The following is a 24,882-nucleotide window of genomic DNA, read 5'->3' as shown; positions in this document are numbered from 1 at the left end:
CCGGGGGCAGAGAGGTGGGCCTGCTGGAGGAAGGGCTGGAAAAGGAGCCCCCACGGGAAGGGTGGTGGGTTCTGAGCGAGCAAAGGCTCTCCCTTCTCCATTAGCAGCCAGCATGACCTTCAGAGATGCCAGCAGACCTGCCGCCCCCAGCTCCATGCCCTTCAGTGGCTCCCCAGTGCCCCCAGGAAAGAGCCCGGGGCCTCCTGGGGCCTCCGTCTGCCTCTCCAGCTCACCCTGCCCACGGGCTCCCCCCACCTTTGAGCCGTACCCTCCTCCCAGAATATGCTTTGGGCCCCAGCCGCTGCCCACCACCTCCTGCCCATGCTCGGCTCTGCCTCTCCCCAGCTGAGAGACCGCCCCTCTCTGGGACTTGATGGGGTCTCTCAGAGCTCCCGGACAGCCCTCCTGGCCTGGTTTTTGGTGGCAGAAGCAGGATGTCCCCAGCCTTGGAAGAGGGCATCCTCCCAACCCAGGCCTCTCTGGCTCCGGGGTCTCAGGGCTTCCTTCCGGAAAGAGGCCTGAATGACCGCCCCCACGGGCCCAGAAGGGCAGGGGGGGCTGGCCCAGGGCTCTGAGCAGCAGGGTGGGAACAAGTGGCCCACCTGGCTGCCACCACCCCTGAGAGCCCCAGGAGACCCACCAGGACTCCTGAGAGAGGGGTCAGGAGAGGCCCCAGGAGGGCGCCACTCACCCCCACAGCCCCCCAGCGCGGACTTGAAGTCCGAAGCCGCTTCCAGTCAAAGCTGTGGGCTCCAGGCTACACTGGGGCCCAGACTGGGGCTCTAAGCCGAGGGCGGGCACAGCTGATCCCCAGCAACCCTGAGGGTGCTCGAAACTCCTGTGGACAAACTGAGACCCGGGAATGGCGCCCCCACCCCCGCCAGGCCCCGGTGGCTCGGAGGCGAGCCTTCCTGGACCTCCCCTGCCTGAACCCGCGCCCCGCGCCCTCTTACCAGCCAGACCACGAGCGAGTAGTGGCCGCGGGCGGCGGCGGCGTGCAGCGCGCTCATGCCGTCGAGGGCACGCAGGTGCACGTCGGCGCCGCAGTCCTTCACCAGGAACTGCGCCAGGTGCAGGTGGCCCTCCTGGCACGCCAGGTAGAGCGGGGAGGCGCCGCTGCGCGTCCGCCGGTTCACGCCGCTGCGGGGAAGGGCGGGGTTCAGAGGGTGCCCGGCCTGCGTCTCCCGGAGCTGCTCCCGGGAAGGGCTTAGATCGGGGAGGGGCGGCCTGGCACCTAGCTGAGCTGTTTGCGGTCACCCCGCTTACCCGCTAAGGGGCCCAGCCGGCCACTTGTGAGGTTGCTCAGGTTGCGCCCGCCCAAGGGCACCGAGTTGGGTAAGCGGTGGGCACCGGCCGCTGGAATCCAGCTCCCCCAACTCTTGCATCAAGCTGTGCGCGCCGCCAGGGCTCGCCGGCAGGGGGCGCTGCCCAGCAGGTGAGTCGCCCAGCAGCGCCTGTCTGCAGTGGGGGTCAGGGAACCGCCAGAGCCCGGGGTCTGCTCTGTGAAAAGGGCCATTGTGAGCAGGACACCAGCCCTTCCGTGGGCACCCAGTCCTGGCATCGGAATTCCAGGGCCCAGGGTGGGCAGATGGAGCAGGGTCATGGGATTTCTGCATCCCACTTTGCCTCCACGTTGCTGCAGGGCCAGGTGAGTTCTTGGTCCCCAGGGAATCCCTGCGGAGCGGGGCAGTTCCCTCCCCAAAGCCAGCCCTTCCCCTGTGCAGGAAGACTTCACCTCTGCTGCCAGTGGGAATGTGGGCGCCGGTGCAGGGGACCCTCCTGTGTGCTCTTGCTTGTTTTAATGTGAAGTCTCTCAGTATTCACATGACAGAAACTACTTTAAAAACTGCAGGTCTTGGGGTTCCCGTGGTGGCTCAGCGGTAATGAACCCAACTAGTATCCGTGAAGACAGGTTTTGATCTCTGGCCTCCCTCGGTGGGTTCAGGATCTGGTGTTGCTGTGGCTGTGGTGTAGACCAGCGGCTACAGATCCAATTCGACCCCTAGCCTGGGAACCCCATAGGCTGCAGGTGCGGCCCTAAAAGGACAAACAAAAAACAAACAAACCCCTCCAGGTCTAAAAGACACTCTGGTCAGCCAGGCCCAGGGCAGCCAGTGTGGACGCGCTTGGGGAAGATTCGCACAAGCGAGTCCCAGAGCCTCGGCGGAGGGGCAGAGACAGGAAGGCGTGGGAATAGGGACACGGCTCCGCAGCTGGGCTGTCAGGCCGGGTCCAGGAACAATCGCGGCGTGGCCAGGACAGCCAGCCGGCCAACAAGAGGCCCCGCGGAAGGAGAAGAGACGCGTAGGCACAGGGGGCTTGGGGCAGAGAGGCCAGGTCAGGCATGCAGTAGACACAGAGTCCCACTCCCAGCCAGGCCAGCAGAAGGCCACGGGCACGGCACCTGGGTGGCCCATTAAGTGCCCAGGGTATCTGTTGTCCTAGGGGGACAAGGGGACAAGGATCAGAGGAGAGCCCAAGATGCAGAGGTGGCATCCTGTCCCCCCCCGCCCAGCAGCAGGGCCTGTCCTGTCCCTGCCCTTCCTCCTTCCCCGTCTGCCAACTCCAGGCGGTGGGGCAGGGGTTCACAGTGTGGGGCACAGGACAGCGTGGAGGGGCCTGATGAGGTCTCATTGCCCCAGGTCCACTGCACAGCCTGTGTTCCCTTCAGGAACCGAGGGACCTACCTCCCAGCTAGGGGACGCTGGGCCCTGAGATGCCCCCAGGCATCTGCTCTGGCAGTTCCCGCTGCCCCCTTCACAGCCCTGCGCCTCACCTGCATCTGCCCTGAGCCGGCTCTTGGCCCTCGGCCTCCAGACGGGTTGCTTGGCACCCCTTCCCACCCAGGCCCATCTCCCGCCTGACCCCCCACCTCGGGACAGCCTCCCCCGCAGCCCGCACCTCCCAGACTGCCCGACAGGCGGCGCTCTGGCTCCTCACCTGCGGTGGGCAGCGGTCAGGAGCTTCAGGCAGGTCAGGTCCCCGCTGACGGCGGCGTGGTGCAGCGGCAAGGCCCCCTCCAGCGTCTCCAGCGTGGCCTCGTGGCCCCCTCGGAGCAGCCACTCCACCAGCACCGGGTGTCCGAAGCGCGCGGCCAGGTGCAGTGGGGAGACGCCCGAGGCATCCTGGTCCTGGGGAGGCACAGACGGGGCAGGCCTGGACGGACCCTTGCTGGGCCACCCAGGACTGCACCGCCTGGGACCCCGCCCTGGCGCTTCTCCCACTCGCCCCCTGGCTTGCTCCCTCATGGGGTGTGCGGAGGGAGGGCTCTGGGACCCAGTCGGGCCACCTGCTCAAGGTAGAAGCAGGGCTGGGACTCAGCTCCAAGTCTTTTGGGTCCAAATTTGTGGCCCTGCTGCATCTGAGCCCCACTTCTGGGCACGGTCACCACCCTTCCCGCTCTCTTCCACTTCCCTGCCTTGTGTCCAGAGATGCTGCTTCTGGGCCTCTGCCCCCCACTTCCCAGCACCCCCACCAAGTCCTAAGTCTTCTTGCTGGGGCCTGGGGGGTGGGTGCATTTCCGCCGTGGGCACCTGGCAGGCCAGAGCATTCTCCCGGGCACAGAACACAGAAGTGGCACTGCCCAGCCCTCAGGGCTGTAGGAAGAGCCGTTCAGGGTGAGGGTGGGAGGCTGAGCTGCTGGGCATCGGGCTGTGACGGCTGAGTCTTCCCTTTCTGGGGACCGGGCACATCACCTGATGCCCACCCAGCTCTGGTCTCAGGGAGGCCGCCCTCACATCCTCAGAGCTGGCTCACCATCCTCCCGGTCCTTACCCCACACAGAGGGCACTGGGCAGGCAGGGAAAGAGAGGGGCGGGCCGGGTAGAAATGCCACCCCCCTCACCCCCAGGCCATCGCTGAGCCCTGGAGACCATCTCTTTAGCATCAAGGCTCTGGTCCTGCTGCCCTCCACAGCCAGGGCTGTACTGTCACCCCCTGGGGCCCCCGGTGGTCTATGGCCGTGCCCACAGCTCCTGAGCCCATGTGCCCACTGAGCGTCTCCACGTACAGACCCTTTTCTAGGCCCTTTTGAAGCAGGCCGCGTGGATCAAGCCTGGTGAGTATTAGACGCCCCCTGGCAAGGCCACGTGCTTCTGTGGGGGGGGGGCATGGGGAGAACGAGCAAGAGGGGCTGCCCTGTGCCAGGTGCCGGGGAATACAGGGTGGTCGAGGAGGTGCCCGTGGCATTTGGGGCTTTGTTTGGGGGCTGGGGCTGGGCGTGGGGCAGAGACAGACACCACTGAAGGTGCCGAGTGTTTGGCGTGGTGATTCCTTGGGAGAAGTAGCCCAGGGCCGAGGCACCCAGGGGAGACGGACGGCTCCAGACTTGGCTCGGCTCACACGCATCTCCCGATCCCCTTGGACACCGATCGGCCCCCCTCGGCCGTTCCCGCTCACCTGCAGACCGCAGCCCCCGTCGCGCACCAGCCAGCACAGCTCGGCCAGGCTGCCTGTGGCGGCGGCATCGTGTGCCGGTGTGGCCCCGTTGTGGGCCCGCTGGTTGCCGGGCAGTTGGGCCCGCTGCACCAGGAACTTGACGCAGGCCAGGTGGCCAGCCCGAGCGGCGTGGTGCACCAGGCCGGCCCCCAGGGCATCGGTGATGCCTGGGCCCAGGGCACCCGCCTCCAGCAGCTGCTCCAGGGTGGCCAGATCCCCATCCTGGGCGGCCACAAGTGCCCGCTGCTCCTCCATCCTCTGGCCCCAGCCACCCGGCCGGCTCTATGCGGCTCACGCACAGGCCTGGGCTTCCTGTTTCAGGCGTGGACAGAGCTCCCGGCTCTGGTTACCCGATAAGCAGAGCACAGGGCAGATGGGAGGCGGCAGCAGGGAGTTGGGGGGGGCAGGCCTTGGGGACCGGGCTTTGCAGCCCTGCCCACGCCACTCCGGTGGTGCCTGGAGCTTCGGCGGGCAGAGGGTGCAGGGGAAGGGGCTGAGGGGCTCAGGCCAGGGGTGGGTGCCGGCCAGCGGGTGCTGCCCTGTGCACGCACCATACCTCTTCCTTTGCAGAAAGCAAGAAGCTTCTGCTTCCTCCAGTCTGGGGGGAGCTGCCTGAGGGCCACGCCGGACTGGGGAGGCCACCTGGAGACCCTTCTCCGCACGTGTGGTGGGGGGCAGCAGACCCATCCGAGAGGGGCCCTTTCTGGGGATCTTAGTACCAGGCGGGTTGGAGCCAACGGTTATGGCCATGTCACCCACCTGCCCCCGGGAAATCCAGGTTGGACCCTGGCCTCAGCTGGCCCGAGGCCTTGGGGGCTCCAGGACCCTGGACAGGAAGGCCCCTGAGGGGACACGAGGGTCTCAAGGCCCCCTGCTGAGCCCACCCTCCAGCCCCAGGGACGAATCTCTGGGGCTGCAGACGAATCTCTGGGGCTGCAGCCCAAGGTCCCAGGTACATTGTTCAGAGCCAAGCATCTTTTTCCAGACTGTTCTCTTCAGGGGGGCTGGACATGCATCGTTCTTTGCTGGGAAATCAGGGCCCCACAGCCCCTGCCTCGAGGCTACAGGACGCCACATGTAGGGACCTGTTTTCTAGGGTCCCTAGACACCTTCTCAAGCTGAATCTCTTGACCAGAATCATACAGAGCGAAGTGGGTCTAACCCCGCCCCCAACAGCCGGCGCAAGAGAAGCACCTGCTCGAAAAACCACAAAACACTCAGAACAAGCAGTAAAATCTTGTGTCCGTTCATTTAATTCCTGCAGCTGTTTCCTCAATGTCACCCTGTCGTCCTCTGCCCTTAAAACCACACGACAAAGTGCTCTTCACTTAAGAGATGGTTCCTATGTAAATGTCACCGTAAGACGCAACCGCCACGAAGAGGATGAAGCCCAGAGGGCCCGTGTGAGGACAGCCGAGTGGGGGCCCGCGGGCCGCCCCACACGGGCACGGGCCGCCGTGACCCTCCCGGCGGAGCCGAAACCCTGAGCGCATCATCCAAAGGGAAAGGGCCGGTGGGGCCTGGGGGCTGGGGGCTGGGGTGGGAGGCGCCCTGGCCGATGGCCTGAGGGGCCGGTACGTGGCCAGGGGGACAGGCGGGGCCCGGAGGATGCCGAGTGGGTAGGGGGCTTGACCAAAGTGGCCGCACTCCCTGGAAAGGGCTCGAGGAGGGGTCCGAGGGCGCGGAGAGACGGGCCGGGCCGCCTCTGCAAACACACGTGGGCGGCCGGCATCGCAGCCGAAACTCAGGTTTCCTACTTTTATGACAGCAGGTGACAGTCAATTATAAATACGTCCATCCTGCGAATAAAAATGCCCCCTTCCAGGCAGGGTCCTGAGCGCCCGCCCAGCAGGGGAGCATGGGCAGGGCTAAAGGGTTTCCACTCCACCTGGTGCCACCGGGCAGCAGTGACAGTGACAGTCCCACAAGGGCACCTGGACCTGTGCCCCTCAGCACCAGTGGGGTCTGTGTGTCCAGCAGGCCCACCCCCACTGAGAGGGGAGGGAGCCCAGCCCACCTGCGGGGGGACAACAGCAAGACTCCTTCGGGCACAGCCCTGGGCACTAGGCCTGGCCCTCCAGCCGGGCCACGGCCTGCTTCAGGTCCTGCACCACAAGGTCCACCTCAGCCCGGGTGGTGCTGCGGCCCACGCTGAGCCGGATGGCGTTCCTGGCCACGTCGAGGGGAATGCCGAAGCTCAGCAGCACCGGGGATGGCCTGTGGGGGCGAGGAGGCCGTCAGCTGTCAGAGACCGGGGCCCTCCTGTGGCCCGGGGCCCTTGGCCAGCTCCCCCTCCCCTCTGCCACGCACCCCTCGGCCCCCCATTATTAAGGTCCAGCCCAAAGTCTCCCTGCTCTCCAGCCTGGGAGGCCAGATGCAGCACAGACGCCCCCCCACCCCGCCCCATCCCAGGGGGACAGGCTGGGCCTGGGGTACAGGTGCTGAGTGGGCTTGGTTCTCGGAGGAGACCCCACATAGCCACACACAGGAGGCCGAGGGGCTTGCCTCCCACACACACTCCAGGCCGTGACCCACCCGAGTCAGGACTGTGTTCAGTCTCACGCAGTCTAGGGCCCTGGCTTCCAGTGAAGGCCTGTCACCCATCACGACCCCCCCTGCTCTCCCCAGAGCCCAGGCCGCTTTCCAGCTCCCCCACCCCCACCTGCAAGGCTCCTCCACTCACTGAAGCCAGACACCAAACCCCCTTCCCTTCCTCCAGCAGGGCTGGTCCCCATACCCAAGCCCCTCACCCTCCCCTCGTGCCTGCACCTGACCGGCCACCATTACCCCTCCTGCTCTTGGCAGGGGGAGGGATCCGAACCCCAAATCTGACCACAGCCCCTGGTGTTCTTGAGGGTAAGCTGAGCACCTGCAGCCGGCCTTGCCCCTCCTCCCAGGCCTCCCCTCCCAAGGGCTGGCCCCCTGCCCTGTCAGGGACAGGGCATCACTCTCCACGTCCCTGCCCCACCAGGCTGCACAGCTGCCCAGCTCCTGGGGCATGGACGTGCCCTGGATGTGCACTCACCGGTCTCCGAGGTCCGAGTGGCACGCAGCCCCCACGCTGGCCACCAGCGTCCTGCACTGAGCCAGCACCGAGCGGCCTGAGGAGACAGCACAGGTCCCCTGAGTGGAGCCCAGGCAGGGCCCCACCCGTCCCACGTGGGCTGCCTCTTCTCTGCTGCATGTTTGGAGGGTCCCTCCCTCCTGCTACCTAACGGGATCATCCCAGGACACTGGCAGCAGGGTCCAGAGGAAAGGCTGCCTCTCCTTGGCCACAGAAAAGCAGACACGCTGCTGCCTCACACAAGTGGCCTTGAGCATCCTGTTCCGATAACTGCCTGGCAGGAAACCCAGAATTCTGATTAGCTGCCTTCCTTAATAATGCTTTGGAGTTCCAGTGTGGTTCGGTGGGTTAAGAACCCAACCAGTATCCACGGGGACGCAGGTTCGATCCCTGGTCTCACTCAGTGAGTTAAGGATCCAGCGTTGCCATGAGCTGTGGTGAAGGTTGCAGACGCGCCTCGGATCCTGAGGTGCGCTGTGGCTGTGGTGTAGGCTGGCACCTGCAGCTGTGATTTGACCCCTAGCCTGGGGACTTCCATATGCTGCAGGTGCAGCCTTTAGGAAAAAAAAAATTGAGTGTTTCCCTGGTAATAATATTTAACTTCCCACGCTGTCTTTAAGCTAGAAGGCATTTCCCTCCTCTCTCACAAGCACAGAGATTTCAAAAAATACATAGGTGACTGCTGATTCAATTAAAATAAGACCCCGCCTCATTTAAATTAGTGTGAGCATCATTGAACACAAAGGCTGGGAGTTCCCTGGTAGCCTAGTGGTTAAGGGTCCAGCGTTGTCACTGCTCTGATGTGGGTTTGATCTCTGTCCTGGGCTCTTCCACATGCCATGGACATGGGCAAAACAAAACCAAAAAAGTCTGCCCCCAGAAAAAAGGGGAGAAGGTTCTAGAGGAATTTCGCTTCCTGCAGCAGGGAGAGCTGGAGAATTTGCCCTGCGCTTTGTTCTGGCGAGAGCACACTCCGCCTGGCCCGGTGATGGCCCCAGGCTCTCTTCACCGTCCAAACAAGCGGTCCTGCTTCTCGGGGTGACCCAGAAAGACCCACAAAGCAATGGCCTCTTCTGAGAAGTCAAACTGCCCTGCAGGGTGGCTCACCCGAGCCCTCCGGCCCCAACACTCTCCTCCCAGACACGCGGGATGTTTAACACCTGGACTCAAGCCCCGGAGACTCGGGCCGCAAAGTCCTGCCTGAGTCTGGACACAGGGACCCTGGTGGGCAGCCGGGGAGGCGGCTAGCGCAGGAACAAGACACCTGAGGATGTGCACTTATCCTAATTCTGAGCCACTTTGTTTTGTTTTGTTTTGTTGTTTTGTTGTTTTAGGGCTGCTCCTGTGGCATATGGAGGGTCCCTGGCTAGGGGTCGAATCGGAGCTGTAGCCACCGGCCTACGCCACAGCCACAGCAACACCAGATCCGAGCCACATCTGTGACCTACACCACAGCTCACTGCAACGCCGGATCCTTAACCCACTGAGCGAGGCCAGGGATCGAACCTGCGTCCTCATGGATACTAGTCAGGTTCGTTTCCTGCTGAGCCAGGAAGGGAACGCCTAAGCTCATTTTTAGCTGACTGCCGCTACTTCCTCTGACCCTCATAAGATAGTTGTAAAAACTGCAGACAGAGATGGACCAACTAGTCTAAAATCCAGTTAATTTTATCTCCTTCCCTTCCATTCTTCTGGCTGGACTAGGACTGTGTGTGCGCTGGGCGCCGCTGCATGTGGAGCCTCAGCCCCGTGCAGGTCAGGGAGGTCAGGACAAGAAGGAAGCAGCTGCTCTGAGTCTGGGCACTACGGGACAGTGCCCGACAGGGCGACCCTGCCCTCGGCCAGCCTCCTGACGACACGCGCCGTGCCCAGCCCGCCCCACCAGCCCCACCACCCACGCCAGGGTGAGTGGGAGGCGGTCATCACCTTGGAGCTGGGGGCCCAGGATGGAGAAGTTACAGGTGTTGGGCAGTCGCTCAGTGCCTGGAAACCGGCTGTTCAGATGGATTCTTTTACCGAATTCCGCCTGGAAAATCAACAAATCCTTCAGTGACCTCTTCGAAGCCCCTGACCCCCAGCTGTTTGAACCTCAGCGTTCCTGGGAAATAAGATCTCAACCTCAACACCTAAAATGACTATCTGATTGATAAGGGTCCACCCGTAACAGTTAGGGAGCCTAGCCGTGGAGAGCGAGGTTCCCTGGGAGAAAAGCAACTTCCGAATCATCCGGGCCTCCTACGTGCAGCCAGCGGCCGCTGTCAAGTGTCTGCGAAGAACACTCGGTCTGGAGCCCCTCCTCCGGGGGCGGCGGTCTCCCCCAGGGCTGTCCCGAGAGCCCCCGCCCCTGCTCCTGGTCCCGCCTGGGCTCCGGGCTCCGGGCACTCACCGCCAGCCTCTCCTCCAGGTAGTCGCGGATGGTTTCCATGTGCGCCTCGTAAGCCTCGCAGTTCTCCGCCACCAGCTCAGCCGCCTGGGGACACGGAAGGCGCCGTGTGACAAAGCACCTCAGTTACGGTACGGGGGGTGGGGGTGGGGTGGCAGAACAGCTCTAAGTAGCAGAGGTGACTCTTCCTGGAAATGGGGTGATGGTCCCCTCAAGCAGCTCGTTTCCTGGCCCATCACAAGCAGTGTGCACAGAGCCCACGTGACGGGCCAGGTGACCCGGCCGTGCTAAGTGCTGGCATCCTCTTCATGTGCTCAGCAGGCGTTTATCAGGCTCCCGACCCCCTCAGGAACGGCAGATCCCACAGCCAGCGGCCAGGGAAGAGGGGACGCCTCAGAAGGTCAGGTGAGCACCCAGAAGGGAACCTGGGCAGCGGGGAGGGGCGTTCCAGGCCCCCGGCCCCCGGGAGGGCGAGGCGCGCTTGCTCCTGGAACAGAGTGATCAAGGCGACAGCGCCCCGAGGCCCCGTGACAGGTGGGATCTGAGCCCCAAACAAGCAAACGCACGTCGATTCTGCGGACGGGCTGAGGTGCGCTGACGGGGTGTCTAGCGATCGTCCCGGATGCCGGGTGGAGAATGGCCGAGGGGGTCACACGGACGGGGGACCTAGAGCTTAGAGTCAGTGCAAGTGGACAAGGCGGGTGCTGGATGTGTTGTGGAGACCAAAGACAGGAGGACTGGCTGCTGCCCCAGGTGCAGGGGACAAGGACAAGGACGGATCAAGGGCACCTCCTGGGTGTCTCAGCTGAGAACCTGGCTGCCGGGAGGCGCCATGGGGAGCGAGAGCAGGACACATCGTGGGCCCAGAGGAAGTAAGAAGGGGGACACGGGCCTCCCAGAAGGTCAGGACCTGCCCTGAGATGTCGAGCCCAAGACCGGAGCACAGGCCAGCGGCAGAGCCGGGGGACGGGACCTAGAGGCAGGTAGGAGGCGGGCCCAGTGCCCAGAGGCTGGCGATGGGGGGTGGGGTGGGGAAAAGAGGTCCCACAGCTGCCAGAGGTCACAGGGCGAAACGGGGGGCAGAGAGGGGAGCAGGAGACCGGACGTTAGGACGGTGGGGTGGGGTGAGGGGGCGTGCAGGCCGCTCTGGGGAAGAGGTGGGAGCAGTGAGGACCGGGGAAGGATGGCGTTAATGGCTGGAGGGAAGGCCAGTAGAGGAATGAGAAGACGCAGGAGAGGGGGCACCCAGGGAAGGGGTCGGAAGCCTTGACTTGCCTTGAACTTGAAGAGCCCCTGACGCTGCCCAGGTGGGGCAAGGGCACACCTCTGGGGAAGAGGGGCCGGGGGGTGTGTCCAGAGCCTGATTGCACTGAGGGGGTCCAGGCTGGACAAGGGGGGATGACAACTGTGTGACCCCCGTTCCCCCAGTTACAGCAGGGTCAGAGGATCTGGAGGAAGATGCAACCAAGCTGCAAGAAGAGGGTCACAGCTGCAGAGCCGGAGGGCAGGTGCCAGGTGCGGCTGGGCCCCCAGCCACCAGTCCTCTAGAGGAATCTCTTCAAGACACTGCAACTGTGTCCCCGTCATGTAGGCCGGGCAGCCGGGCTCAGGGAGGTGGCGAGACTGGACCCGGGGGTCGGAGCAAACCTGTGGTGGTGACACCACTGTGTTCCTTATATTAGAAGAGACTGGAAAAAAGAGCTTTTCCCTTTTAAATGCCAAGCATGTGACATCCACTCCACAGATCTTAAAAAGCACCTCTCCGGGTTGATGAATAAAACTGGAGGTTTTTCTCATCTCGATCTGTCTGTTGGGATCACGAAGGCTCCAGAGAGCCCGGGATGCCTATTACAGGTGCCGGGGAACTGCTGTCAGGCCATGGACCACATACTCGCTCGAATCGGCCCTGCTCCCCGGCATGGACCACACACACCCTGGTCCCTGCCCTGCTCCCTGGCACAGAGCTCTTGAACCCCTGGCACCTCCTAAGTACCAAGAGCACCAGGAACAGCCTTCATTCTAACACTTGGTCTTAGACTCTGGCTCCCGACGTGGGACTCCTAAATCCCTCGGAACTTCCTGGGTGAGAGGAGTGTCTTTTCTTCTAATGAGGTGACTCTGGGTGGGTTCCTGGGTGGGAGCTGGTCACCCAGCCATGATTAGAAGCTTAGGATTTTCAGCAGCCCTCCCCATTCTCCAGAGGGGGGACAGGGGGCTGGAAATGGCATTCACGGTTGATCAAAGTCTCCCTGAAACCCCCGAAGTCTGGGTTCAGAGAGCTCCCGGATGCTGAGAGGGTGGTGCCCCTTCCCATAGCTCCCGGACGTGCATCTGTACCCTGTGTCATATCCTTTCATTATAAACCAGTACTCTAGTAAGCAAAATGCTTCTAAGCTCTGGGAGCTTATTCATTAAACAGAAGGAGGGGTTGTGGGACCTTCTGACTTAGAGCCAGTTGGTCAGAAGCATGAGTGAAAACCCGGACTCTCAAGTGGCATCTGAAGTTGGTGGGAGTGGCGGGTACGTCTGTGGGACTAAGCCCTTAACCTGTGGGATCTGACTGCTAACTCTGGGTGGATGGCGTCAGAATTGAGTTGTGCTGCAGGATACCCAGACGGTGCCATAGAATTGCTTGGTAGGGGAGACCCCGCACATCTGGTGGCAGAAGTGTGATGAGGGTGGCAGCGGCATGAGAGGGAGGGAGGAACGCAGGAGGATGGCCGCGCTTTCCCTGCGTGCTGGTGGATAAAGCAAGAGTGTCATCCGTCCAAGGTCACCAAGGCTTTTACCTTTCCAAGGCCGGCGATCATCGGGGTGTTCTCTGTCCTGGAAGAGACAGGAGTCAATCCTATTTTCACGCAAAGCAAAGAACAAGTGTCCCAGGAAGGAATCCCACCTATCTGAAAGGTGTTCAACCAACGTTTTTGCTTAAAAATGTTCCGTGTGGGTGCCTCCAGCGCAGCTGCTGGTCCCCCAAACCCTCTGTGCAAAGGTTTCTCATCCTCACCCAGGGACGGCCAACATGGCCCACTGTGGGCAATACAAGTTGGGTGTCCAAGTGACACTTCTCCCTGGACCCTTCTTCTGCCCAGGAGAAACCCCTGCTCCGACTGCAGGCCCCAGAGCCCACTTCTTTGGTCCCACCGTCAACCGAGGCGAGGGTACAAGCAACTCCTTCCCCATCGGCCAACATTTCAGCTGAATGCTCTCAACTGTAATACAGTATCTTTCTGCTTCTAAAGATTTGGGGGGGCGGTGTGTGTGCGCACACGCGTCTCTGTCTGTGCGGGAGGCAGGAAAAGCCCTGATGAACAGTGGTTCCCATCTACTGGTCTAACGAACTGAAAAACAACTCTTCACTCTATTTCAGGAAAAAATAAAACCTTCACTTAATTTTCTGAAGTTCACATTTTGGCTAAATCAGGTTTTCTTAAACCTTTGGAGGCGGCTACTGCTTGCTCGCCAATAGATGGCAATGGAAGTGAACTTGCAGCACAGGTATCATAGGGAAGGAGAGCCCACTGGTCTTCCAGACAAGTTTACTGTCAGGTCCGTCCCTGGAGACGGGCGCGGACCCCTGGAGGTGGTCTAGCAGGAGGAGGAGCTCTGGGCCTCGCCCTGGTCTTCTCCAGGTTGACGAGGTAGACCAGAAGCATCTCTCCGGGTCTATGACCTGTGACTGCGTGGAGACGGGGTCAGGGTAGCACAGCTGGGACCCTGTGTGAGCCCGGGAGCCCTCCCTGCACTAGCCCAGCCCTCCGTCAGGTCTGTGTCTCCCCCCGCCGCCCCCCCGGCCTTTTCCACCCCTACCCAGAGGCTTGCAAACCCTGCTCCCGCCCCTGTCCACCCACGGAGCTGCCCGGTATGGCTTCTGGCATGCCCAATGCTGTCTCTCCTTTTTTAAATGAAACCCTTGCTTTTGAGAGACTGTAGATTCCTGTGTGATTATAAGACGTAACACAGAGACACCCTGTGTGTCCTTTTCTCAGTTCCCCCCAAGTGACACTGCAGGACAATATCTCAACCTTGACACTGACCAGACTCAGAGCATCTCCGCCAACAGCGAGATCCCTACGGCTGACCTTTGACAACCCGCCCTTCAGCCCCCACTCCCCCCCAGTCCCGGGCAACTGCCACCCTGTTCTCCACATCTTTAACTGTGCCATCTCGTGAATGTCATACAAGTTCCCTTGGGGCACAGTGGGTTATCTGTCATTGTCACTACTGTGGCTTGAGTTGCTGCTGTGGCACAGGTTCAGTCCCAGGCCTGGGGAACTTCCACATGCTGTGAGTGAGGAAAAAAAAGAATATCATATAAACAGAATCCAGAGTTTATAACTTCAGGGGATTTTTTTTTTCCTTTTTCTTTTCTTTTCTTTTTTTTTTTTTTTGGCTTTTTAGGGCCCCACCCACAGCACATGGAGGTTCCCAGGCTAGGAGGTGAATCAGAGCTAGAGCTGCGGGTCTAAACCACAGCCACAGCAACATGGGATCTGAGCTGTGTCTGTGACCTACAGCACAGCTCATGGAATGCCAGATCCTTAACCCACTGAGTGAGGCCAGGGATCGAACTCACATCCTTATGGATCCTAGTTGGGTTCATTAACCGATGAGCCACAAAGGGAACTCCTGGATTTTCTCTTTTCAATTCACCTCCCTGGAGATTCCTCCAGGCTGTCGTGTGTATCGGTGGTTCATTCTTTCTCCTTAGTGACTGGCGTTCCACGGCACAGATGTGTCCCTGCTTCCCTAAAGGACACCTGGGTTGTTTGCAGCCTGTGTGAACAAGGCTGGGAGATAGCCCAGATGCCCACAGCCTCTCTGGCAGAACCCCTGGCTTTCCCCAGCAACCGCCTTCCCCTGTTCCGTCACCACGTGGACAAACAGTTGGTCCAGCAGCTGGAAGCTAGGATGAAGTTTGCCTTGACCTACTGATGAGATTGTTCGGGAATATGCATATGTGGGAAGAGTTTAATCATCGGACACTAGCTATGTAGGGGTCACGCCTGCAGGGATCCAGGGAGTCTGAGGACAGTTCTGTCTTGATGTGTTGGAGGACTCTGCCCAAAGCAGCACCGCCTGCCTTTCTTCAAACATATTTGTGTGCAGGTCTTCTTGCTCGTGAACAGAAGTCTTCATTTCTCTGGATAAATGTCCAGCAGCGCCACTTCTGCGTCACATGGCCGTTGCATGTTTAGTTTTAACGAAACCGTCACACTGTTTCCTGGACGAGCTGGACCCTTCACACATCCCCGCCAGCCGCGTATGAAGGGTCCAGTTGCTCTGCATCTTCGCCAGCATTTGGCGTGGTCACTAGTTTTATTTCAGCCATTCCGACAAGTGCGGAGTGATGGTGTCTCCTTGTGGTTTTAATTTGTACTTTCCTAACAGCCGACAATGTTGAACATATTTTCAGGTGCTTCGTTGCTGTCCTCTTTAGTGATTGTATTCATGTCTTTTGCTCCTTCTTCTCCTTCTCCTTCTTCTCAGGGCCACACCCGAAGCATATGGAGGTTCCCAGGCTAGGGGTCGAATCGGAGCTGTAGCTGCCAGCCTGCACCACAGCCACAGCAACGCCAGATCCGAGCTGGGTCTGCGACCTACACCACAGCTCACGGCAATGCCAGATCCTTAACCCACAGAGCGAGGCCAGGGATCGAACCTGCAACCTCATGGTTGGTTAACTTCTAAGCCACAACGGGAACTCCAGGATCGTGCTTTTAATTTTGCTGTCTGTAAGTGCATTACCAACATACAGAAATGCAATTGATTTTGTACGTTTAGTTTGTATCCTGTGATCTCAATGAACGCACCTATTAGTTCTGGGAGTTTTCTTATCTATTCCTTGGGATTTTTCCACATATACAATAGGGAACGTTTTTCCTCTTCCTTTCCAATCTATATCCCTTATATTTCCTTTTCTTGTGCTCTGCACTGATTAGAATTGTCGGCACTGTTGGATAAGCGTGTGCGAATGGACAGCCTGGGCTTGTTCCTGATAACAGGAGTGAAACATGAAGGCTTTTCACCAACAAGTATGATGTTGGCTGTAGGTTTTTGGTAGATGCTCTTTTTAAATTGAAGTAGTTCTCCTCCAGTCATATTTTTGTGAGGATTTTTGACAAACGAATGTCGAGTTTTATTAAATGCTTTTCATCAAATGACAGTGTTTTCTTCTTTCTTTAATATGCTGGATTACATTGATTGATACTGATGTTTAAATACTGAATCAACCAGCCTTGTATCCGTGGAACTCCACTTCATGATGATATATATATCATCTATAGCACTAAATTCCATTGGATAATACTTTGTTAAAGATTTCTGCATCTGGAGTTCCCGTCGTGGTGCAGCAGAAACAAATTCGACTATGAACCATGAGGTTACGAGTTCGATCCCTGGCCTTGCTCAGTGGGTTAAGGATCTAGCGTTGCCCTGAGCTGTGGTGTAGGTCACAGACGAGGCTCAGATCTGGCGTTGCTGTGGTTCTGGCATAGGCTGGCAACTGTAGCTTTGGTTAGACCCCTAGCCTGGGAACCTTTCTATGCCGTGGGTGTGGCCCTAAAAAGACAAAAAGACAAAAAAAAAGTTTCTGCATCTAAATTCACGAGAAACATTTGGTCTCTTATTTTCTTTTTTTGTAATGTCTTTGCCTTTGATTTTGCTATAAATTCACAAAATGAATTGGGACGTGTTTCCCCTTCTATTTTCTGGAAGAGACTGCTAAGAAATAGTGTTAATTCATTAAATATTTTGCAGAAGTCTGTGAAACTATCTGGGTCTAGAGTTTTTTTTTTTTTTTTTTGAGGAATTTAAAAATGACAAAATCAGGGCATTCCCACTGTGGCTCAGCGGCAATGAATCCAACTAGCATCCATGAGGATTCAGGCTCGATCCCTGGTCTTGCTCAGTGGGTTAAGGATCCAGCGTTGCCATGAGCTGTAGTGCAGGTCACAGATGTGGCTCGGATCCCGAGTTGCTGTGGCTGTGGTGCAGCTGCAGCTCCAATTCAGCCCCTAGCCCAAGAACTTTCATATGCCACGGGTGTGTCCATAAAAAAAGAGACCAAAAAAATTACAAAATCAATTTCCTAATAGTTATAGAACTATTCAAATGATCTATCTCATATTAGGTGAATCGTAGTAGTTTATAATTTTTTTTTTTTGTCTTTTTGCTATTTCTTTGGGCCGCTCTTGCGGCATATGGAGGTTCCCAGGCTAGGGGTCGAATCGGAACTGTAGCCAAGGGCCTACGCCAGGGCCACAGCAACTCGGGATCCGAGCAGCATCTGCAACCTACACCACAGCTCACGGCAACACCGGATCGTTAACCCACTGAACAAGGGCAGGGACCGAACCCGCAACCTCATGGTTCCTAGTCGGATTCGTTAACCACTGCACCACGACGGGAACTCCGTAGTTTATAATTTTTGAGGAAGTGGTACATACACTTCGTGGGAGTTACCACATTCATGAGTGGAGGTTAGTCTGCAGCATCTGGGATCCTTTTGAGTCTGTAGCACTTGTAGTGATACATTATTTCATTCTTGATATTGGCAATTTGTTTCTTTTTGTGAGTCTTACTAGAGGCTTGCCAATTTTATCACTGTTTTCAAAGAGCCAGCTCTTCATTTCATTGATTTCTTAAAAGTCGCTTTCGTTTTTTTTGTTTTTTTTGTCTTTTTGTCTTTTTGTTGTTGTTGTTGTTGTTGCTATTTCTTGGGCAGCTCCCGCGGCATATGGAGGTTCCCAGGCTAGGGGTCTAATTGGAGCTGTAGCCACCGGCCTACGCAAGAGCCACAGCAACGCGGGATGCGAGCCGCGTCTGCAACCTACACCATAGCTCACGGCAACGCCGGATCCTTAACCCACTGAGCAAGGGCAGGGACCGAACCCGCAACCTCATGGTTCCTAGTCAGATTCGTTATCCACTGCGCCACGACAGGAACTCCCGTTTTTAATTTCATTGATTTCTAGTCACATCTTTGTTATTTCCTTCCTTCTGTTTGCTTTGGGTTTATTTTGCTCTACATTTTTTTTTTTTTGGTTCTTCAGGTGGGAGCTGAAATGATTCATTCTTTCTTTTCTAACTTATGCATTTAGTGCTGTAATTTTCCCTCTCTGCAGTGCTTTAACTGTGTCTCTTAAATTTTGGTATGTTGTATTTTCATTTTCACTTGTTTCAGTGTATCTGAGGCTTCCTCCTTGGCCCATGGGTTATTTATAAGCATTCTGTTGGTTTCTAAGTGTTTGGAGATTTTCCTATGACTTTCCAGGTATTGGTGTCTAGTTTGATTCCACTGCAGTTAAAGAAAACACTCTGTACAGTCTCAGGTCTTTAATGCACTGAGGTCAGTTTAATGGCACAGAATTTGGTCGATATTAGTATATACTCCATGGCAGTTGAACAGAATGTGTACTTTGCGGTTGCTGGGCAGAGTTTCTAAAACATGCTGATGAGATCTTGTCAGTTGATGGGTACGTACTACTGAGTTCTTCTTTATCCTAGACAATTTCTGTCCAGTCGTTCTATCTGCTGTTGAGTGAAGGGTGTGACGTCTCCATCTGAACTGTGGATTTGTTGATTTTTCCTTTCAGTTCAATCAGTTTTTGTCTCACGCATCTTGCAGCTCTACTCTTTAGGGCATCCACATTCAGAACCGCTGTGTCTTCTTGGTGGACTGACTCTGTCATCATTACGTAACCCCAACCGTGTAATTTTCTCTGCTCAGGAGTCTCCTATGTCTAATGTTAGACAGCTATTCCTGCTTCCCTGTTTGATACATTTTTTTCCATCCTTTACCTTTTTTTTTTTTTTTGCTTATTTTTTCTTTTCGGTTATTTAAAAGTTTTATGGAGGTACAGTTGATTTACAATGTTGTGATAATTTCTGCTGTATCCATCCTTTACTTTCAAATTGCTTCTACTGCTATATTTGAAGACGGCATATAATTGCATCAGTTTTTAAAAGTCTACTCTGCCAATCTCTGCCTTTTGACTGGTGCGTTTATTCTATTTACACTTAATGTAATTGTTGATGTTTGGGCTTACGTCTGCCATTTTAATTTTTGTTTGTTTGGGTTTTGGGTTTTTTTCTTTTTTCTTTTTTAGGGCTGTACCCAAGACATATGGAAGTATCCAGGCTAGGGGTCAAATCAGAGCTGCAGCTGCTAGCCTACACCACAGCCACAGCAACTCCAGATCCAAGCCACATCTGTGACCTACACCACAGCTCACAGCAATGCCAGATCCTCAACCCACTGAACAAAGCCAGGGATTGAACCCGAAAACTTACAGACACTATGTCAGGTTCTTAACCTGCTGAGCTGCAATAGGAACTACCATCTGATGATTCTTGATATCTTCTTAGTTCCTGAAAGATATCTCTGCTGTGTATGATTCTGGCTTGAGACTTCTTTTCTTTGAACTTTTGCCAAATACTGCATTACTTCCTCTGGCCTCCATAGCTTCTAATGAGTAATTCCCAGCCATTCAAATTATTTTTCCCTATTGGTAAGGCGTTGGGTTCTTTTCGTCTCTACTGGGTGCTTTTGGGACTTTTTCTTTTCTTTTTTTTCTTTCTTTTTTTTTTTGTCTTTTTGCCTTTTCTAGGACCACTCCCATGGCACATGGAGGTTCCCAGGCTAGGGGTTTAATCAGAGCTATTGTTACCAGCCTACGCCACAGCCACAGCAACGTGGGATCCAAGCCGCATCTGCGACCTACACCATAGTTCACGGCAACACCAGATCCTTAGCCCACTGAGCAAGGGCAGGGATTGAACCCACAACCTCATGGTTCCTAGTCGGATTTGTTAACCACTGCACCATGACGGGACCTCCCAGGAGTTTTTCTTTGTCTTTCACTTATGGAAGTTTACTTCTCATGTCTGGGGATAGATTTATTTTGGTTTAACCTGTTTTGGTTTTGTTCAGCTTCTTGAATCTGTAGATTTTTTTCTTGCCAAATATGAGAAGTTTCCAGCCATTATTTCTTCAAGTTCTTTTTCACCTGCCCTCTTTCTCCTCTCACTTGGGGCCTCAGTAAAATGAAGGACGGATCTTTCGTTACAGTCCCACCGGTCCCTGGGGCACTGTGCAGTTCTTTTGAAGTCTATGTCCTCTCTGTTTTTCAGACGGATTTATTCTATTATTCTTCTAGTTCACTGACTCTTTCCTCTGCTGCCCCTATTCTGCTGCCGATTCCATCCACTGAGCTTTTTACTTTGGTTGTAGTTTTTAGTTCTGAAATTTCCATTTAGTTCGTCTCTACAGCCTCTTTTTTTTCTGATACTTTCTATTTCTTTTGTTTTAGTGTGTTCATAATTGCACAGGAAGCATTTTTATTGTATGTGCCTTAAAATTGCTCGTCAGATAATTCTAACATTTTTGTCAACTCACTATTGGCATCTGCGGATTATCTCTTTTCTTTAAGATTTTTCTGTTTCTCAGTACGATGAGCAATTTTCAGCTGAAGCCTGGATATCTGCATATTGTGAGTCTGGATGTTTCTTAACGCTTTGGTGTTAGCTGGCTTTTTGACCCTGCTCTGGCAGAAGGACTGTGCCAGTTCATCACTGCTGAGTGGAGGCAGACGTTCAGATCCCTCCTAGGCCTGTGGAAAGGCCCAAGGGGAGAAAGGACCTTGTCAGTGATGGGTGTGGGTGGAAGCCCAGGGCCCCCACATCCTCCACTGACCCTGTGGGGGGGGGTAAACTACTGTGGTGGGGGCAGAAGTCCTGGCTCCTCACTTGGCCCTGCCTGACACACAGGAGGGCTCTGGGCAGAGGACCCGGCTCCCCACGTGACGTTGTGGCAAGGGTGGGGTGGCAGCAGTTTTCTGTGTCGATTGGCTGGAGGAAGCAGGTATCACCTTAAGCGCTCTGTCTTGCTGGGCTGTCCTTTCCCTGGTCCACCAGCCAGAGAGACCCAGCTTTGCTGGGTACTTTCTGTCAGCCTTCATTGGTGTTTCTGAACTGCTGGCTTCTGCTCCAAGTGTGGGATAAAGGAGGCAAAAGAGCCCCCAGGAAACGCGCCACCCATCGGCCATCTCTCCCCCTAATTATCAAGTTTCTGCCAACACGTGTGGTGCTGGTCCCACCTCATGACCCGGTTGGAACACCCCAGGGACACAGGAGCCACTGCAGAGGAAACCGGGGGCTTCTTCACGGCCCGGCTCACCCCACAGTCAATAGGAGGGCAGCACGTCTCAGCAGGGGCTCCCCAGGCCTCTCATCGTTGGGGAGGGGGGCAAAGGAACCAAAGGAACTTGCACTTTGAACCGCAGCTGAAAGCAGGAGATTTCCTTCCTCTGCCTTGAATCTCACCCCAGACAGACAGCAGACCCGTGAGTCCTGGGCGTAGAGTCGACTGGTACAGCCACATCTGACCCAGTGGAGATGACGTCTGGGCCATGACAGTGCTTCCGGGACACAGAAGAGCCACTGCCGTACAGACGAACAGCAGGGCCAGGGGGTCAGAGACCGGGTCAACCTCCTACCTTACCCTGGCCTGAAATTCCGCTCTTGTCCACCTCCAAACAGCATGGGGTACAGAGGGGTGAGCTCCCCGAGCCCTCGGACGTACAGTGCTCCGATCCTGGGGCCATAGAACTGAAAGGAAAGTAGTTGTTCACTTAATAAGAACCTCCTGGGGACCCTCTCCGGACGCGTGCTGAGTGCCGAGAGCACACGGAGATGCTTGCTAACGGACGGGCTGATGCCTGCGGCTCCACAGCCCTGCTACTTGTCTGTCCCCGATCCTGATACGTGGGGGTCACAAAAGCCTTCGAGAGTGGGGCAGGGGCTGGACTCCGGCGCTCGGTGGGGGCAGCAGAGCACCTGCACACCGAGGGGGAGGCCCCGCGAAGGGGAGGGGCTGAGCAAGAGGTCACCAAGGGCTATCCTGGGTGTGACGCCACGCTCGCAAATCCGTGTCAGGCAACAACTTCAAGGGCCACCACGTCAGTCCCACACACACGCTCCTTTGGGAACCCGCTGAGAATAAAGGACTAAAAACATCCCAGGTTCCAATGGGCTGCTGGGAAGATGCACAAAAGCTAAGAAGGGTGTTCACTGTGCACGAGGCCCCCAGCACCCCCTGGGATGGGGGTCCTAAAACCACCCCTTCGCACTCCCAGCCACACTTTATAAATCAAGTTAGGGGAAGCAATCACTCTCGAACCCTGCATCTTCCGTCCCTGGTGGGGCGTGAGGGGCTGACCAGGGCTCTGCACATGCTCTCTCTCGGGGGCAGAGAACCCTCACTTCCTGGCTAAACCCACCTGAGACCTCAGCTCCACGCCCACCCCCACAATGTCCCCCCAGCCTTGCCTGGCTGCCCCTGCTGCCCAGTACCGGCTGCGCTGCCCAGCATCCCCATTGAGCACCCAGTGTCTCAGCTCTGCCCGGCTCCCCTCCAAGCTGCCAAGGGCAGGGCCGAGAGGCGTCCGTCCTCTGGTGCCGGGGCCTCGCTCTGGGCAGGTGCACCCAGTGCTGGGGGGCAAAGGAGGAGCAGTGCCACAGGCTCTGCTCAGAGGTGAGCCTCAAGGGGCACGGATGCATCTCCCCGCCAGGAGGGCAGGAAGGCGGCCTCCAGGGACGCACCTTGTGGCCCACGATGGTCAGGAAGTCCACGCCCAGGTCCCACACGTCCACACGCCTCTTCCCCAAGGCCTGCGCGGCGTCCGTGTGCAGGAGCAGCACAGGCAGCCCGCAGGCCGCCCGCTGCTGGTTCAGGGCTCTGACTCGCCGGCTGATATCAGGCACCGGCTGAGGAAGGGAACACACAGCTGAGTAGGTTGCCCCGGATGGATGAAAACGGGATGGATGAAATTAGGAATGGACGAGCATGGGCGAAAGAGTACCAGACTGGAGAACAGAGGAAAAGAAGCGGCCAGGCTGGGCTGCACGAGCTCCCTGTCCCCCGGCCACCATCCTCCTAAAAGGGACAGTGACTCACCATGACCACGCCGGTCTCGTTATTGGCCAGCATGATGGTCACCAGGCACGTGGTCGGGCGCACAGCCGCCAGGATGTCCTCAGCCTTGACCTGCCCGCTCACCTTGGACACAGGGACAAAGGTGACCTCTGAGGAGGAAAACACAAGGGGCCAGGTCAAGCCCACAGGGTCTTCTCTGGAATGTTCCCTTATTTATTAAAAAAATTTTTTTAAGTGAACTCAACTGTTTTTATTTCACTTTTTTTCTTTTGTTTTTTTGTTTTTTTTTTTTTGTGGCCTTGGTGAACAGCGGCAATTATGTGGGATCTCAGCTTCCAGACCAGGGATTTAACGTGGGCAGCGGTGGTAAAAATGCCGATTCCTAACCCCTACACCACCAGGGAACTCCCTAGAATATGCATTTAGACACAGTGGAAAAAGCCACTGTAAAGGTCAGAAAACTGTGAAGGAAGGTGAGCCTCCCCTTTATCACCCCGTCCAGAGACCACTGGCTGGAAGGCATCACTGACGAACCCCAGTTAACAAGCCGCCGGGGGAGGCTCTCTGTCCCGCCTCCAAAGGACCCGCAAGCGGCGTAGTAAGACGCCCTCAGTTCCCTGTGCATCTCGATGCTGCAAATACTTGCCCTTCACTCACTCGGCACTTGACCCAGCCTTCATTAAGCGCCTACTGTGCCACGTTCCAGGCACTTAGACTCTCACTACTGCAGACAGAAGACAGGCAGAGGTGACTAACTCGAGGTTTTGGGTTCCACGCGGTAAAGACAAATGCATCCACTTCCCCCCCGCCACAAGGTCCCATGAAAATGAGAGCACAGATTTTTCTCAATAAGGGCGATCAACTGAGGATAAGGAATTTCAAGAAGATAGAAAGATGATGGCGTTAGATGAAGAGCAATAGGAAAAACCCCCTCAGGGCACCGCGAGGTGAAAATTAACTCCACATAAAGCAGGAAAGTATCCATCCAGAGGCCAGGCTAGTTCAGGGTGCACGGTGCCAAGAGCAGGGTTGTGGGGGCGGCTGGGGCAGGCAGAGGACGGGGTTCTGATGCCCAAAGACCCTTGCCTTACACCCAGGATGTGGGGCAGAGGTGCTGGCCTCAACACTCTAGGCCCGGGGGGCTCCCGGGGTGGGGGTGGGGGCAACAAGAGAAGGGGTGCTGGCACGTCCGCTGTCAGACTCCAAGGGGATCAAAGGCAAGGCCACTGCTGAGCATCTGGTCAACATCACCAGCCCTCAGGGGGTACAAACCCAAACCCCCGTGAGACCCCACGCCATGCCCACTAGGACAAAGTTACCGGAAAAGGGAGACAATAGCAAATGCTGGCGAGGACGTGGAGAGACGGGAGCCCTCAGGTGACAGTGTGAACTGGTGCAGCTACTTTGCACTAGAAAGGGTTGGATGAGACATAGAGACACGTCCAACGGTGAAGCACAGAGTCACCACATGACCCAGCAATGCCACTCCGGGGACCGACCCGAAAGAAACAAAACGCACGTCCACGTGAAGCTTTCTACACGAATCTCACACGGGCAGAGTATTCATGACGTCAAACGCTCCTCAACCGACGAGCGCATGTGCAAAACGCGACTGCACTCCCCACAAGCAGGAACGAAATCCTGACACGGGCCGCAGCACGTGGGCAGATCTCGAAAACATGCTGCTGAGTAGGAGGCGTCACTCGTGAAAGACCACACAAGTCTCACGGTTTTCTTCCTGCGAAAGCGCGGGGTGGGGAGGTGGGGGATCTGCAGACAGAGTTTCCTGGTTGCTTAGGGCTAAGGAAGCGGGGCTGCGGTTCACAGACACCAGGCCCTTTTTGCGGCCTTAACGTCCGCTCTACAATTGCCTGCGGGACGGGGCGGCTGCAGGACGCTGTCAACACACACCAAACTGCTCAGTCGAACACTTCAAATGGGTGAAGCCGACAGTGAGTGAGTTCCATTTCCATCGAGGTGACATCAAAAGCAAAACAAAACAAGTGGACAGTGGGGGCGGGGGGGACGGCGGAGGTCAAGTCACCATTTACTTATCTGTTA

At 56.7% G+C, this 24,882-nt stretch overlaps 2 protein-coding genes across 5 annotated transcripts in view; both read right to left on the bottom strand.

Moving 5' to 3' along the window:
* ESPNL (espin like) overlaps positions 1–5,543 on the bottom strand; it is a 30,171-nt gene extending 24,628 nt beyond the window's left edge. The window contains exons 1-3 of the mRNA XM_047773920.1: positions 4,399–5,543; positions 2,941–3,131; positions 954–1,140 (exon numbers count right to left, since the gene is read on the bottom strand). Of these exons, the coding sequence (XP_047629876.1) occupies positions 954–1,140; positions 2,941–3,131; positions 4,399–4,692 (672 nt within the window). The 5' untranslated portion in view covers positions 4,693–5,543. The remainder of the gene's footprint in view (positions 1–953; positions 1,141–2,940; positions 3,132–4,398) is intronic.
* A 129-nt stretch (positions 5,544–5,672) lies between these two features.
* Positions 5,673–24,882, bottom strand: part of SCLY (selenocysteine lyase) — a 38,243-nt gene continuing 19,033 nt past the window's right edge. For 3 of the 4 annotated variants that reach the window (XM_047773919.1, XM_047773916.1, XM_047773918.1), the window contains 8 exons: positions 22,843–22,970; positions 22,488–22,652; positions 21,388–21,494; positions 12,674–12,710; positions 9,888–9,971; positions 9,428–9,527; positions 7,463–7,538; positions 5,673–6,654 (listed from right to left, as the gene is read on the bottom strand). In XM_047773919.1, coding sequence (XP_047629875.1) covers positions 6,501–6,654; positions 7,463–7,538; positions 9,428–9,527; positions 9,888–9,971; positions 12,674–12,710; positions 21,388–21,494; positions 22,488–22,652; positions 22,843–22,970 — 851 coding nt within the window. In that variant the 3' untranslated portion in view covers positions 5,673–6,500. The remainder of the gene's footprint in view (positions 6,655–7,462; positions 7,539–9,427; positions 9,528–9,887; positions 9,972–12,673; positions 12,711–21,387; positions 21,495–22,487; positions 22,653–22,842; positions 22,971–24,882) is intronic. The other variant, XM_047773917.1, reaches the window with a different exon arrangement.

The sequence above is a fragment of the Phacochoerus africanus genome, chromosome 3, assembly GCF_016906955.1.
Source record: "Phacochoerus africanus isolate WHEZ1 chromosome 3, ROS_Pafr_v1, whole genome shotgun sequence".
Taxonomy (NCBI): domain Eukaryota; kingdom Metazoa; phylum Chordata; class Mammalia; order Artiodactyla; family Suidae; genus Phacochoerus; species Phacochoerus africanus.
The sequence above is the reverse complement of the archived record's forward strand: the minus strand, read 5'-3'. Positions and strand labels throughout refer to the sequence as shown.